At 44.4% G+C, this 16,776-nt stretch overlaps 1 protein-coding gene and 1 pseudogene across 8 annotated transcripts in view; one reads left to right on the forward strand and one right to left on the reverse strand.

The window, feature by feature from the left end:
* The window catches only part of LOC138089055 (asparagine synthetase [glutamine-hydrolyzing]-like), a 54,014-nt pseudogene extending 50,894 nt beyond the window's left edge, over positions 1 to 3,120 (reverse strand).
* Positions 3,121 to 10,466: 7,346 nt separating this feature from the next.
* PCCA (propionyl-CoA carboxylase subunit alpha) overlaps positions 10,467 to 16,776 on the forward strand; it is a 378,400-nt gene continuing 372,090 nt past the window's right edge. For all 8 annotated transcript variants that reach the window (XM_068984257.1, XM_068984256.1, XM_068984261.1 and 5 more), the window contains exon 1: positions 10,467 to 10,571. In XM_068984257.1, coding sequence (XP_068840358.1) covers positions 10,467 to 10,571 — 105 coding nt within the window. The remainder of the gene's footprint in view (positions 10,572 to 16,776) is intronic.

A 16,776-nucleotide genomic window follows, 5' to 3' on the forward strand; every position in this document is an offset into this window, starting at 1 on the left:
TGTGTTACTATTTCCACAGGCTGATTTCAGGCTACCAGGAATTTAACATCAGTCTGGCAAGATTCCTGACAGTTTAACAATTGATTTTATTAAGCTGGTTCTATCTGGCTTTAGCTAACCATTGCTTACAGATAATGAGTTGTTTGGCAACAATTCAGAACCTTAAGCCAACAAAGGTGAAGGAAAATATTTGGGAAAATTAAGGAAACTTGCATACAGATTGAAGTGTGACGGTGTATAGCACCAGTTCCCTAACTGTTCATGTCTGGGGCTGTCTCTTTCACATGGTGATTCGTTTGTTGATAGGCTGTTTTCTGCTTCTGGGAGATTCCTAAGAACTCTCAGGTTGAGGTCTCTGGCAGGAAGAGTCTTCTTGATTCAAGAGGGGCTGATTTCTCTTTACTTAAGAAACAAAGATGAAAGGGTAGAGGCTGCAGGGTTTAACTGCTATGTTAGTTACTGATAGTGCCTGTAACGTTCTTTCCATTGCCATCAAGGGCAATCTTTTTTGGATGTCTCTTTCAGAAGATGAAGCCTCAGTTTTAAAGAGTGAATAGTGTTGTTCTGAAGGATATTTTGGAAAAGCTACTCGTATCTGGTTGATACAACTGTGTATTGATTCCACTTACACAAGATATGTAGTCAAATTCATAGGGACAGAGTAGAATGGGGGGTGCTAGGGGCTGGTGGGGGAGGGGGAGGTGAGGAATTGGTTTTTAATTGGTTTTTAAGTTTCAGTTTTTCAAAATGAAAGATATTCTAGAGATGGAAGGTGGTAATGGTTGTACAGTGTCATTGTACTTAATGCCACTGAACTGTCCACTTAAAATGGTTAACATGGTTAATTTTATGTTGAATATACTTTAGCATAATTTAAAAAAATTTCAACACTGAGTATCACATGAGTCATTTGCAATATTTGGCTGTATCAGCCTATATATAATAAGGCAGAGTCTATAATTGGGGCAATATTCCTAGGTAGATAACATGCCCTAGGTTCAGAGTCAGTTCTGTCTATGGGACTGATTTCATTGTTATTAAGACAAAAGGTCAACAAAACAGTTGAGGCCAAGCAAGTGTAAGAGTTTCTAAAAGTTTCTAAAAGTTTGAGAATTCTATTTGTCCTTTAGCCTAAGGATTGAAGGTCATCTGGGTGGTGAAATTCGATCCCTGAGTCAGGAAGATCCCCTGGAGAAGGAAATGGTAACACTCCAGTATTCTTACCTGGAGAAACCCATGGACAGAGGAGCCTGTGGGGTTGCAAAGAGTCAGACATGACTGTGTGACTAACACTTTCACTTTCACATATATTGTGAAAGGATTTCTGCCCATTTAGGTAATTAACACATCTATTACCTCATATATATATATATATATATATATCACTTTTTTGTGTGGTAAGAACAATTAAATTCTACTCGTTTAGCAAATTTCAATTACAAAATGTTATCAGCTACAATCACCACGTTTTACATTAGATTCTCATCTTATTGGTGAAAGTTTGCACCCTGTTACCAGTCTCTTCCCCTGGCAAATACTTTTCTGCTCTGTTTCTATGACTTTGAAATTTTTTCTTATTTTTTAGACTCCACATAAAAGTGACACCACGTTGTACTTGTCCCTCTCTGTGTGGGGTTATTTCTGTTTATATACCGTATCTTTATCCATTCCTTTGTTGATAGACACTTAGGTTGTTTCTGCATCTTGGCTGTTGTGAATAATGCATCAAGGAACATGGGAGTGCAGGTATCTCTTCAATTTTCTGTTTTCATTTCCTTTGAATATATACCCAAGAGTGGCACTGCTGGATCACATGGTGGCTATATTTTTAGTTTTTTAAGGAACCTCCATACTGTTCTCCATACTGGCTGCACCAATTTATATTCTAGCAACAGTGTGTGTGGTGAAGGGGGCTTCCCTTTTCTTCATACCCTCTCCAGCATTTATTACTTGCTTTTTGACAGTGGCCATTCTGACCAGTATATCTCATTGTAGTTTTCTTTGCATTTCTCTACTAAGTATCAGTGATGAGCATCTTTTCATGTGCCTGTTGGCCATCTGTATGTCTTTTCTGCATAAATGTCTGCTTAGGTCTTGCATTTCACTTTTTTATCTTTATTTTTGTTGTTGAGTACACTCTATAACTTTAAATGGAGAGGGCCAGGACAGAAGAGTTGTGTTCTGTTGGTTAGGGTGCACACTTGTCTACTGTAACAAAGGCAAAGCAAAATGCAGTAACTTACATACGATACAGTGTTTTTCTCCTTTGCATAAAAATCTGAGCAAACATTCCAGGGCTGACATGGCAGCTCCAGGGTCAGTACCTAGGGAGCTCCTTGGATATAGTTTTGTCTTCCTCAACACCTGGCTTCCTTCTTAGCATTTAAGAGGACAGGTTCACCCCCACCTTATGCCCACTGTCTGGCAAACTGGGAAGAGGAGAAGGGAGAGTGGAAGGCATGTCACTTCCCTTTAGGGACACAACCCAGAGGTTGCCCACACCCCTTCTGCTTACATCCCCTTGGCCAAAACTTAGTAAGCTAGCCACTCTTGCTGTGATTGTTGTTGCTTGGCTAAGTCACATTCAACTCTTTGTGGCCTCATGGCCTGTAGCCTGCTAGGCTCCTCTGTCCATGGGATTTCCCAGGGAAGAATACTGGAGTGGGTGCCATTTCCTACTCGAGGGGATCTTCCTCACCTAGGGTGCAAACCTGCGTGTCCTGCATTGGCAGGCAGATTCTTTACCGCTGAGCCACCTGGGAGACCTCTTGCTGTGATGGAGGTTGGCAAATGTAGTTCTTACCCGAAGGCCATGTGCCCAGCTAAAACCGTGAGAGTTCTTTGACTAAAGAAGCAATAGAAAGATGGATATTAGGCAACAACTAGCAGTCTCTGCCACAGTCCACCCCTTCTTCACTCAACAGAGTTATGCACGACTTCTCACCTTCTCACTGGTGTACCAGTATAGGTTCAGTCAAGGAAGTACACTTCCATAAGACTTCTTTTACAAGGGAACACAATAGCACTTTGTGTCTCTAGGAATTAGTGTCAATTCAGAGCTAGAAGTATTGCCTGAAGATTCTGGGATTTTCCCTTCCCATAGTACATACTCACCTTCATCGGTGGCTGTAGGTACTGTCAGAGAAAGAGTGATTACACGAGTCTGCCTGAAACATTGGTAGACAACTTGGGACAGGTTGGAGGAGCCGTGACAGGTGAGAAGCCAAGCCTAGCTAACTGCCAGATAGGAATTAGAAGAAGGTTCTCACGGAGAGCTGAGCGAGAAGCAACTGCTCCAGACAACTCCCACGTCTGTGAGTCTGCAGCCAAGTGTCTGGGGGTGGACCTGGGGTTGCTGGTGGTGAGTAGGGCCAGCAGGTGGGAAAAACAAGCTGGATGCAGAGTGGAGGTTGAGGACACGTGGTCTTTTCGGAAACTGCTCCTTACTTTACGGTAATAACCTGGAAGTACTGGCTGCTGCTTCACTCTTGCTTTCTGAGTATCTTAGAAGGCCCTCTTTTGGTTAACTCTACCGGAATCATGTAGGGCACAGGATCTGGGGAAACATAATTTCCCCTCCCGTTTACCTAGTCTGTAAGCGCTCCCACTTAGGGAGGGCCAAATACATGTACGTAGCTCAAAGTTGAGGGTCTCCAACTTTGGAATGATTCATACTGTTTGTTGCCCATGTGGCTGCTCATGTCTCCCTGATTTATACCCCAGCTTCCCTCGGCTCCACACCCACCACACAACAGTAGGGCTGTGTCTTGTAATAAGATACAGGGGATCACAGCAAAGATTGGCATCTGACTTCTCCAGAGCAGCTCTGGAAGCTAGTAGATGATATAAAATGCTTTCCAAATTCTGAGAGATTTTTTATTTCTGGCAAAGGCAGAGTAAGTGGTTCCGGACTGATTCCATCTGGGGTAACTGGAACCTTCCTACTATATATAGGGTTTCCCTGGTGATTCAGACGGTAGAGAGTCTGCCTGCAGTGGAGGAGACCTGTGTTTGATTACTGGGTTGGAAAGAGCGCCTGGAGAAGGAATGGCAACCCCTGCCAGTATTCTTGCCTGGAGAATTTCATGGACAGAGGAGCCTGGTGGGCTACAGTCCATGGGGTCACAAAGAGACACGACTGAGTGACTAACACTTTCACTTCACCACTAGAGATAAATAGAAAATTGGACCAAATATATGAAACAACTATTTTCAGACATTGGTAACAGGAAGTGGGTTATGGAGATGATAAACATCCCAGAATGCATGGCATAGCTCAGAGAAGGTAGAGCTATTTAGCTCAAAGATGGCAATTATGCTCCTGGCAAAACACTGTAGTAGACTTAGAGGCTCTATCAAAGGAGGTGACAAGAATATTATTCAAGACTTTGAAAGACCATAGCATAAGGGGTCACCAGCATTCACCTTCTGGTTTGCTATATTGGGGTGGTCACCACTGAGTTATCACCATATAGATCAGGTTTCACATTTCCCTTATGAGTTGGTGAGGGTATAGTTTTGGTTGCTGTAGTAAAGACAGAAATAGCAATGATTTAAACAAGATAAAAGTTCATTTCTCTGTCACATAACAGTCCATGCATTAAGCAGTAGAAGACTGATTAGATGGCTGCACAGTGTCAGGGACCTTGGCTTCTCCTATCTCATGGGTTAAGGTGGCCACTCCAGCACTTCCAGGATGTCTTCTTTCAGGAAGGAGGGAAGAGAAAATGGAAGGTATGTCCCTATTCTTCTCTTTTCAGTTCAGTTCAGTTGCTTAGTTGTGTCTGACTCTTGATGACCCCATGGACTGCAGCACGCCAGGCTTTCCTGTCCATCACCAACTCCCGGAGCTTACTTAAACTCATGTCTGTCGAGTCAATGATGCCATGGAACCATCTCATCCTCTGTCATCCCCTTCTCCTCCCGCCTTCAGTCTTGCCCAGCATCAGGGTCTTTTCCAGTGAGTCAGTTCTTTGCATCAGGTGGCCAAAGTATTGGAGTTTCAGCTTCAGCATCAGTTCTTCCAATGAATATTCAGGACTCATTTGCTTTAGGATGGACTGGTTGGATCTCCTTGCAGTCCAAGAGATTCTTAAGAGTCTTCTCCAACACCACAGTTCAAAAGCATCAATTCTTCGGTACTCAGCTTTCTTTTGTAGTCCAACTCTCACATCCATACATGACTACTGGAAAAACCACAGCTTTGACTAGATGGACCTTTGTTGGCAAAGTAATGACTACTCTTTAAGGGCACAGTTCTTCCACTCCATTAGGTACACCATGGTCACAAGTCCACACTTTGTTAGGGAGGGCTGCTAATGCAGCCTACAGCTGGGTGGCCATGTGCTCAGCTGAAGTTCAGGGACTCTCTTACTAAAGGAAAGAGTGGAGAATAGTAATTATGGAACAATTAGTTTCTGGCACTGATGCCTTTAAAGAAACATCTGTAAGATAAAACACATAGGATCCAGGGAGAATCCATCCAAAGGGTGAAAAGGGGAGGGATTTTAAAAAAAGCAGGTATACTGGGTAGGAAGTGAGTCCAGCGTTAAGACACCTAAGTGAGAAATCCTGTGAAACTGAACTACTTTCTCTTTTGTGTGTCACGACAACTGTCACGACAGTTCCTACTTAGAATTTTAAAATTCCATTAAGTGTCACCTCTCGGTTGTCCTTAAACTGTCTGCATTCCTTTAGGCACTTGCCATGTTATAAGATACTGCATGTCATTCCCAGCTTTGTAAGGCTGTCAAGGTGACGCTGTAGGAGAAGCAAAACAGTTAGGAGGGAGCCCTTGACACTGGCACATCTGTATGTAAGGTGAGAGGATCTCGTGTCTGAGATTCACTTCAGAATACTCCAGCACAAAATAAGCAGGGGGGACAGATGAGACAAGACCAACAGAAGGTTGGTTTGTTGAAGCTGTGTCACATGTGCCTGGGTGACCATAGGGGTCTTTTTTTTTTGGTGCATGTTAGAAAATGCCCCTAAGGAAACAAAAGCCCCATCCCTGAATAAATACAGTCAGACCTGGATTCAAGCCCTAGTTTCACTGAAAAGTGAAAGTGAAAGTCGCTCAGTCGTATCCAACTCTTTGTGACCCCATGGACTGTACTGTCCATGGAATTCTTCAGTCCAGAATACTGGAGTGGGTAGCCTTTCCCTTCTCCAGGGGATCTTCCCAAGCCAGGGATTGAACCCAGGTCTCCCGCATTGCAGGTGGATTCTTTACCAGCTGAGCCACAAGGGAAGCCCATAATATATAGTCTCAGTACTTACTAGTTAAGTAACTTTTTCTCTCTATAAACTCAGTTTCTCAAAATGGGAACTGTGTAGGCCAATAGGGTTCTTGCAAAGATTAAACAAGACAAAATTTGAGGCATCTAGCAAGGTCTGGCCCTTAGTAGTTGTGTTAATAAGGTTGCCCACTTGCAAGCAAGAGCAGTTGACTCTGGTTATGAGTAATTCCTCAGACACGCATATGTTAGTATTTGCAGCAGAGTTAGGGCTTGAGCTGGGATCTCTGATTTCTAGACCGAAAGCATTTTTTACATACATTATAGAAAGAGAGAAAGAAAGTGAAGTCGCTCAGTCGTGTCCGACTCTTTGCGACCCTGTGGACTGTAGCCCACCAGGCTCCTCTGTCCATGGGATTCTCCAGGCAAGAATACTGGAGTGGGTTGCCATTTCCTTCTCCAGGGGATCTTCCCAACCCAGGGATTGAACCGAGGTCTCCTGCATTGCAGGCAGACGCTTTAACCTCTGAGCCACCAGGGAAGCCCATACGTTATAGTACTTGTCCAAATACTTACCTTGGTTTGGTGCTTTGCAATATGCACTTTCAAACATACAGGACCTTAGTTTGGGTACATAACTGGAACTTATTCTTGCCTTGAGAACCCCATGAGCAGAATGAAAAGGCAAAAAGATAGGACACTGAAAGATGAACTCCCCAGGTTGGTAGGTTCCCAATATGCTACTGGAGATCAGTGAAGAAATAACTCCAGAAAGAATGAAGAGATGGAGCCAAAGCAAAAACAGCCAGTTGTGGATGTGACTTGTGATGGAAGTAAATTCTGATGCTGTAAAGAGAAATATTGCATAGGAACCTGGAATGTTAGGTTCAGGAATCAAGGCAAATTGGAAGTGGTCAAACAGGAGATGGCAAGAATGAACGTCGACATTCTAGGAATCAGTGAACTAAAACGGACTGGAATGGGTGAATTTAACTCAGATGACCATTATATCTACTATTGTGGGCAAGAATACCTTAGAAGAAATGGAGTAGCCATCATAGTCAACAAAAGAGTCCGAAATGCAGTACTTGGATGCAACCTCAGAAACGACAGAATGATCTCTGTTCTTTTGCAAGGCCAAACATTCAATATGACAGTAATTCAAGTCTATGCCCTGACCAGTAATGCTGAAGAAGCTGAAGTTTAACGGTTCTATCAAGACCTATAAGACCTTCTAGAACTAACATCCAAAAAAGATGTCCTTTTCATTATAGGGGACTGGAATGCAAAAGTAGGAAGTCAAGAGACATATGGAATAACAGGCAAATTTGGTCTTGGAGTACAGAATGAAGCAGGGCAAAGGCTAATAGAGTTTTGATCATAGCAAACACCCTCTTCCAACAACACAAGAGAAGACTCTACACATGGATATCACCAGATGGTCAACACTGAAATCAGATTGATTATACTCTTTGCAGCCAAAGATGGAGAAGGTCTATACAGTCAGCAAAAGCAAGACCGGAAGCTGACTGTGGCTCAGATCATGAACACCTTATCGCCAAATTCAGACTTAAATTGAAGAAAGTAGGGAAAACCATTAGACCATTCGGTATGACCTAAATTAAATCCCTTATGATTATACAGTGGAAGTGACAAATAGATTCAAGGGATTAGATCTGATAGAGTGAAGAACTATGGATGGAGGTTCATGACATTCTACAGGAGGCAGGGATCAAGACCATCCGCAAGAAAAATGCAGAAAGGCAAAATGGTTGTCTGAGGAGGCCTTACAAATAGCTATGAAAACAAGAGAAGTGAAAGGCAAAGGAGAAAAGGAAAGATATACTCATTTGAATGCAGAGTTCCAAAGAATAGCAAGGAGAGATAAGAAAGCCTTCCTCAGTGATCAATGCAAAGAAATAGAGGAAAACTATAAAATGGAAAACACTAGGGATTTGTTCAAGAAAATTAGATGGAAAAGGAAATGACAACCCACTACAATATTCTTGCCTGGAGAATCCCATGGACAAAGGTGCCTGACAGGCTACAGTCCTTGGGGTTGCAAGAGTCTGACATGACTTAGTGACTTAAAAAAAAAAAAAAATTGAGATACCAAGGGAAGATTTCATGCAAAGATGGGTACAATAAAGGACAGAAATGGTATGGACCTAACAGAAGCAGAAGATATTAAGAAGAGGTGGCAAGAATATACAGAAGAACTATGCCAAAGAAATCTTCATGACCGAGATAATCACGGTGGTGTGATCACTCACCTAGAGCCAGACATCCGGTATGCGAAGTCAAGTGGGCCTTAGGAAACATTACTACAAACAAAGCTAGTGGAGGTGATGGAATTCCAGTTGAGCTATTTCAAATCCTGAAAGATGATGCTGTGAAAGTGCTGCACTCAATATGTCAGCAAATTTGGAAAACTCAGCAGTGGCCACAGGACTGGGAAAGGTCAGTTTTCATTCCAGTCCCCAAGAAAAGCAATGCCAAAGAATGCTCAAACTACCGCACAATTGCACTCATCTCACATGTTAGTAAAGTAATGCTTAAAATTCTCCAAGCCAGGCTTCAGCAATATTTGAACCATGAACTTCCAGATATTCACGCTGGTTTTAGAAAAGGCAGAGGAACTAGAGATCAACTTGCCAACATCCGCTGGATTATTGGAAAAGCAAGAGAGTTCCAGAAAAACATCTATTTCTGCTTTATTGACTATGCCAAAGCCTTTAACTGTGTGGATCACAACAAACTGGAAAATTATGAGAGAGATGGGAATACCAGACCACTTGACCTGCCTCTTGAGAAACCTATATGCAGGTCAGGAAGCAACAGTTAGAACTGGACATGGAACAACAGACTGGTTCCAAATTGGAGAAGGTGTACGTCAAGGCTTTATATTGTCACCCTGCTTATTTAACTTATATGCAGAGTACATCATGAGAAACGCTGGACTGGATGAAGCACAAGCTGGAATCAAGATTGCCGGGAGAAATACCAATAATCTCAGATATGCAGATGACATCACCCTCATGGCAGAAAGTGAAGAAGAACTAAAGAGCCTCTTGATGAAAGTGAAAGAGGAGAGTGAAAAAGTTGGCTTAAAACTCAACATTCAGAAAACGAAGATCATGGCATTTGGTCCCATCACTTCATGGCAAATAGATGGGGAAACAGTGGAAAATGTGACAGACGTTATTTTCTGGGGCTCCAAAATCACTGCAGATGGTGACTGCAGCCATGAAATTAAAACATATTCGCTGCTTGGAAGGAAAGCATTGATGAATCTAGACAGCATATTAAAAAGCAGAGACATTACTTTGCCAACAAAGGTCTGTCTAGTGAAACCTGTGGTTTTTCCAGCAGTCATGTATGGATGTGAGAGCTGGAGTATAAAGAAACCTGAGCGCCGAAAAATTGATGCTTTTAAACTGTGGTGTTGGAGAAGACTCTTGTGAGATCTCAGGGAGATCCAGCCTGTCCATCCTAAGGGAGATTTAGTCCTGAATAGTCATTAGAAGGACTGATCTTGAAGCTGAAACTCCAATACTTTGGCCACCTGATGGGAAGAACTGACTCATTGGAAAAGACCCTGATGTTGGTAAAGATTGAAGGCGGGAGGAGATGAGGACGACAGAGAATGAGATGGACATGAGTTTGAGTAGATTCGGAGTTGGTGATGGACTGGGAGGCCTGGCGTGTTGCAGTCCATGGGGTCTCAAAGAGTTGGACACGACTGAACTGACCTGAATTGAGCTGAAACTCAGGACATTCAAAACTTTACCGCGGCCCTAGGGCGAGCGGTGGTCAAGGGCGGAGGTGACTCACTGACGATCGCTGGCAGGACTGCGTGCAGGTTGCCAGACCGAGTGCAGGTACAGTCGGGGTTTACCCCAACCAGGCGCGGATCAGCGGCAGCCAGAACTCTCTCGTGTCCTCCCGGCTTGGTTTAATCCCGGGATCAGGTCGGGCCGGCCGCCACCAGTGGTTGGCTGCCGGCTGGCGGCCGGGGCCGCTTGCCTGCGGGCCCGCTTGCCTGCGGGCCCAGCCGCCCGGCTGCCTCCTGCAGCAGTTGGGCTAGTGGCTCGGGGCCCCGCCCCTGCCCGCCTCGGGGCCGGCGCCTTGGATGCCCGGCTCGTGATTGGCCGCAGGCGCGGCGCTCCCCTTCTCCGCCCCCTTCGCCGGGGTGAAAGGTCAGAAGAGCTCTGGTCTGTAGGGGCGGCCATGGCGGGGTTCTGGACTGGGGCGGCGGCGCTGGCCACTGCGGGACGGCGCGGACGGCGGTGGCCGCAGCCTTTGATGCGGAGCGTGGCGCTGTGGACCGTGAAGGTGAGGAGCGACGGGACTCCTCTTGGGCCCGGGCTTCGCTGGGCTGCCTGCCCCGCACCACCTAGCTTTGGCCGGTGCTGCACCCCTACCCCCTCACCCCCCACCACCCCGAACTCCTCCTCCCCGCGGAGTTCGCCCAGGCGGGTCAGAGCCGGCATCCCTGGCCCCAGCTGTGTCTCCGGGGATCACGGAGGGCAGCGCGGCCCAAAGAGCCAGCCGACGTTGAGTTTTCTGCTTCTTTGGGAGCCGCTGACAGCCACCTCGCTGTAAAGCCCTTCGCTCCCTTCCGTTCTTGGGCCGTGTGGTTTTGGCTTCTTCTGAGCTTTTCAGGTGCATTTGTAAGGGTCCTTTCAGTTACCATTTTCTCCTGCCTTGTTCCTCCTTTGAAGAGACCCTAAACTGCTGCTCAGTTAAGAGTTAGGGTTTTTCGTTTATATCACCTTTTAAAGTACCATGTCAGGATGGGCTACTACCTTTATTTGAATGGAGAGCCTGTTTTAATTGCATTACATCACATTATACTGTTTACACATGTTGTCAGTTTTTTGGTTTTTTCCCCTCTGTAGTGGTTAGGCTAATGTTTGTGTTGTCCTCAGCATCTCTGCGCTGTATTTCCTCATGTTTCATGGTGGCAGCCTTGACTTACACGTTGGAGTGTTTATGACTCTTAACACTTTCTGTCTTCAGAATGGAGTCTCTTGTAATTTCTAAACAAAGACTACCTAACTGACTTCATTAATAGAGTTCAAGTCACTGGAACAAATTATTTAAAGTGTTTCTTTGGACACTGCCTGTTTTCTTCCTTTAAAAACAAAATAGGCACATAACTTGATTTATTGTCATGGACCTTAGAATTGGTAGACAGTATAGAGATGATCTAGCCCATCCTACTCTACTAAAAAGAGAACTCAGGCCCAGGTGAGAAATGATGCAGCTGGAACTGATCATGGAAGTGAAAGTAAGTCTGCAGACACTTTAGCTTAGGGTCAGCTTTAGAATGCTGACAACTCAAAATCCTTGGATTTCTTTGTGCTGGCACACAATTAAGACCTTTGTTTCTTAATCTTGATTGTTTTCTCATGTTTTAATGTCTTTTGGCCTTCTCATTTGGAGTTGAGAAGCTCTTAATGTAATTTATGTATGAGGCAACATGATATGAAAAGGCATGGACTTTGGAATCACACCTAAGAAGTTTCGTGTATTACGCAAGTCACTTCTCAGCTTATTGCTTATGGGTATTTTTTTGTTTCCTAACAAATCTTTCTGGACTACATCCTGTGTTCTGTCTCTATAGAATGAATATAATTTCTCTTTTAGAAATTTTAGTCTGTTTGGAGACAAGTGTAAAATGCCTTTAGGGGAGAGGCTTTGGTGCTGTAAAGAAAATAAAATGGAGGGATTAACCAAGTCTAGATTTTGAGCTTTGTAGCTTTGTCCTGGATACTGCTCTGGTGTTCTACTTGAATTAACCTATTCAGTCCTTACAACAGCCATTTCTAGATGAAGAAATTTTTTATGTGAATTGCTCAAACCGTGCTTAAGGTTAAGGGATTGTTTTCCTTTGGAAGTGAAAATTGGAACAGTTTTGAAGGACATAGTGACTTTTTTTCCGAAGCAGAAAGAGAAGGCAGAAGTGTTGCGTGTGACAGCAGCACATGCAAAAGGCCTGGGCCAGAGGGAATGCTGAGACAGAGGGACTGGAGAAGCCCCTGGGGCTTTGGCACGGGGACCACATGGTGCCCCAGAGGCAGCAGGAGTCGGACCATGCTGGGCCTGACTCTAGACCCTGCTATCGGGTGATGCAGAGCCATTTATGTTGAAGTTGGGAGGGATTGTTACATTGTCACATGTTAGAGCAGAGAGGCGAAGAGAGAAGTAATTTGTTAGGCTATTTACTGCTGTACACTTATTGTATGACATGTAAACTTTGATTTTTCTTTACGAGTTTCTTCTTTAAACGTGTTGGCAGAGCCTGCATCTTGTCTATTACTGTTTTGTTAGCATAGCGTTTGACAAAGTAGTGCTGAATGTGTGGCGACACTGAAGGAAGAGTTATTTCTGTGCCAGTAAAGGATTTCTCCTGGAGGAGGGAGGAGGGAGGAAGCAGGGAACTTGAGCTGCTTAGCTTCTCTCCAGGCTTCTTTTCTATGAACTTGAAGCATGCATTACTGAGTCTGAGTTTGAAGCCGAACCTTTTGAAGATTTTATTCCTCCCCTTTCTCCCTCCACCCCTGTAAATCGTTTGGTTGGTTGGAAAGCACACTAACTCTAGTCTAGAGAGTTCTAACCGTTCTTTTAACCAGTCAATAGTTTGTTTTTAGGGTGTGTGTGTGTGTGTGTGTAGGGTGTGTGTGTGTGTAGGGTGTGTGTGTGTGTAGGGTGTGTGTGTGTGTAGGGTGTGTGTGTGTGTAGGGGGTGTGTGTGTGTAGGGGGTGTGTGTGTAGGGTGTGTGTGTAGGGGGTGTGTGTGTGTGTGTGTGTAGGGTGTAGGGGGTGTATGTGTGTGTGCATGTGTGTGTAGGGGGTGTGCGTGTGTGTGTAGGTGTATGTGTGTGTAGGGGGTGTATGTGTGTGTAGGGGGTGTGTGTATGTAGGGTGTGTGTATGTAGGGTGTGTGTATGTAGGGTGTGTGTGTGTGTAGGGGATGTGTGTGTGTGTAGGGGATGTGTGTGTGTGTAGGGGATGTGTGTGTGTGTAGGGGATGTGTGTGTGTAGGGGATGTGTGTGTGTGTGTGTAGGGGGTGTGTGTGTAGGGGGTGTGTGTGTAGGGGGTGTGTGTGTGTAGGGGGTGTGTGTAGGGTGTGTGTGTGTAGGGTGTGTGTGTAGGGTGTGTGTGTGTAGGGTGTATGTGTGTGTGCGTAGGGGGTGTATGTGTGTGTGTGTGTGTGTGTAGGGGGTGTGTGTGTGTGTAGGGGCTGTGTGTGTGTAGGGTGTGTGGGTGTGTGTGCGCATGCACACCTGCGCCTGTGCACTCAATTGTGTCTCACTCTTTGGACTGTCCTTCAGGTTCCTCTGTCCATAGAGTTCACCTTTTAGTCTTTTTTTGTTTTGGCTTTTTAAACACATTCTATTTAAATAACTAGTTTTTTTCCCCTTCTGTCTACATTTTTCAGGGGCTCCAGGATGTTGGACTTGCGGTAATTGCTGCAGTTTATTGAACTTTTTATGCCTTATATGATTTTCAGATATTTCCTCTTAGCCTTGTAACAAGTAGGTAAAAAAAAAATTCCAACTTTACAGAAGAGGAAACAAAAGCTCAGAGCAGTTAAGTAACTTGCTTAAAGAAACAACCGGCTGAGATAGATGTTGAACCTTGGATAGTACGTTCCGAAAGCCTTGCCTTTCCAGTTTGTCTCTCGTTTGGGTCATGGTCTCATTATATGGTGCATTCACGAAGTTCAAATGCTCAAGCTTTACGTTCCAAGTCCGTGATTTTCTTTTCTAGTCATGGGAGAGAATGTTTAAGCAAATCTGAATGCTTTAGCATTGCCTGGAGGTAACTCTTTCCACCTGCTGATAGATTTCCGACAATCATTTGGGAAAAAAATCTTCTAACATTATTACAGAAAGCAGTTTTTGATGAATGAATATGTTTATGGACATTCGTGTATTTATACATCTGCTTTTTTTGGATTTTATTCTTGAGAGGTTCAGAACAAAGGAGTGATTGGTAAAACTCTTTTCTAAATAAGAGGAAGAGATGGTGACATGTTGATTGAGTGAAGAAACAGGAGTTAAGTGATTCCAGTTTTTAAGAAAGTGGGTAAATGGGAGAACAGGGATGAAAAAGGAAATTTGGGAAGGAAAAAGGTGTTTTTTTGTTTGTTTGTGTTTTTAACGGGGGTGGAGAGTGGTAGTGTTTCCTTTTAGGTATTTGGACTCAGAGGGTTCCAAGAGTCATGTTGATTTGCTGGTAGCACTGGAGTTGGTGAGAACTGGTAGGACTTGGGATCTGTTTTGGAACTAGAACCAATAGTACTTGCTGTAACCAAAGGGAGATAAAAGGAAAGAGAAGAATCAAGGACCTTCCTTTGAAAGATAGACACAAAAGGCCACATAGTGTATGATTCCATGAGTATGAAACATCTAGGGTAGGCAGAGCCATAGAGGCAGAGGTGGGTCAGTGGTTGCCAAGGGCTGGGGAGAAGGGTGAGGGAGGAGATGGGAGTGACTGCTAACAACTGGGGTGTCTTTCTGGGGTGAAGAGAAAAAATGAGAAGGGTCAAATTAATACATCTTGGGGGACAAAACTAGTTTGAGCTTTATAGCAGTTATGGAAAAGAGGGAAGCGTTTAGGCTTCCCTATACTAAGGAACATTCGTTAATCAGGATAAACAAACCTTGTCCTAGCACTGAATGTGTAGAATTCGTTATATAAAGGCAACTAGCAATCCAGTTAAAAAAAAAACAAACTTCTTTTTTACTCTTTTATGAAAAATTCAGTGATAACTGACATCTCATTGATTGCTATTAATATAGCACTTTGTGGAAGTTACAGTGTGTAAAAAAAAAAGTTCTGTAGCAGTGGGATCATAAAGTTTCCCAGAAGCAGAGCCTGAAGAGGGATTTCGTGCAGGTGGTGGTAGTTGAGAAGCGTAAAGAAGGCAGGCTAGAGCAGGGGTTAAAAAATATCTAAGCAAGGAAGGGGATCTAGGTGGAAACTAGATTCAGTCTCATCTCACAGGGGAGCCCTGGAGCAGTGGTTCTCAAAGCAGGGGACTCTGTAGCCAGCAGCAGCAGCATTACCTGGGTACTTGTTAGGAATGCACATTTTCTAGCTTCACCCTAGACCTGCCAAGTTGGAAACTCTGAGGTTAGAGCCAGCAGTCTGTTTTTATAAAATGATGAAAATGATGCATAGTCAAGTTTGACAAGCACTGCTCTAGTGCAATAAAAAGCAACACGTGAGCTGTAAGTATAATTTAACATTTTCTAGCACTCACATTGGAGAAGGCAATGGCACCCCACTCCAGTACTCATGCCTGGAAAACCCCATGGATGGAGGAGCCTGGTAGGCTGCAGTCCGCGGGGTCACTAGGAGTTGGACACGACTGAGCCATGAAATTAAAAGACACTTACTCTTTGGAAGAAAAGTTATGAGCAACCTAGACAGTGTATTCAAAAGCAGAGACATTACTTTGCCGACTAAGGTCCGTCTAGTCAAGGTTATGGTTTTTCCTGTGATCATGATGTATGGATGTGAGAGTTGGACTGTGAAGAAGGCTGAGTGCCGAAGAATTGATGCTTTTGAACTGTGGTGTTGGAGAAGACTCTTGAGTCCCTTGGACTGCAAGGAGATCCAGCCAGTACTTTGGCCACCTCATGGGAAGAGTTGACTCATTGGAAAAGACTCTGATGCTGGGATGGATTGTGGGCAGGAGGAGAAGGGGACGACCCAGGATGAGATGGCTGGATGGCATCACAGACTTGATGGACGTGAGTCTGAGTGAACTCTGGGAGTTGGACAGGGAGGCCTGGTGTGCTGTGATTCATGGGGTCGCAGCGAGTCGGACACAACTGAGTGACTGAACTGAGCGACTTCACTTTCACTTTTTACTTTCATGCATTGGAGAAGGAAATGGCAACCCACTCCAGTGTTCTTGCCTGGGGAATCCCAGGGACGAGGGAGCCTGGTGGGCTGCCATCTGTGGAGTTGCACAGAGTCGGACACGACTGAAGCGACTTAGCAGCAGCAGCAGCAGCACTCACATTAAAAAAAAATTTAAAGCAGTGAAATTAGTATTTTATATTTACCCAGTGGCTTCCCTGGTGGCTCACTGGTAAAGAATCTGCCCGCCAATACAGGAGAATCGGGTTCAATCCCTGCATCTAGAAGATCCCCAGGGAAAGGGAATGGCAGTCCACTCCAGTATTCTTGCCTGGAGAATCCCATGGACAGAAAAGCCTGGTGGGCTACAGTCCATGGGAGTCACCAAAGAGACACGACTTAGCAACTAAACACCACCAATGATTTAACCCAATATATTAAAAATATTTTAGTATGTAAATCTAAAACTTTAACAAGATTTCTGTTTTGTTTTTCATATGAAGTCTTCAAACCTGGGGTATATTTTACACTTGGCACACACAAGAATTTGGCAGATTTCAAATGCTCAGAAGCTGCCCGTGGCTAGCGGCTACCATACTGGACAGCCAGCTCTAAAGCACAGATTGCAGTACTAAGTTGAGCCCACCTTGAGGGTGAA

Source organism: Capricornis sumatraensis, chromosome 12, assembly GCF_032405125.1.
Source record: "Capricornis sumatraensis isolate serow.1 chromosome 12, serow.2, whole genome shotgun sequence".
Classification (NCBI taxonomy): Eukaryota; Metazoa; Chordata; class Mammalia; order Artiodactyla; family Bovidae; genus Capricornis; species Capricornis sumatraensis.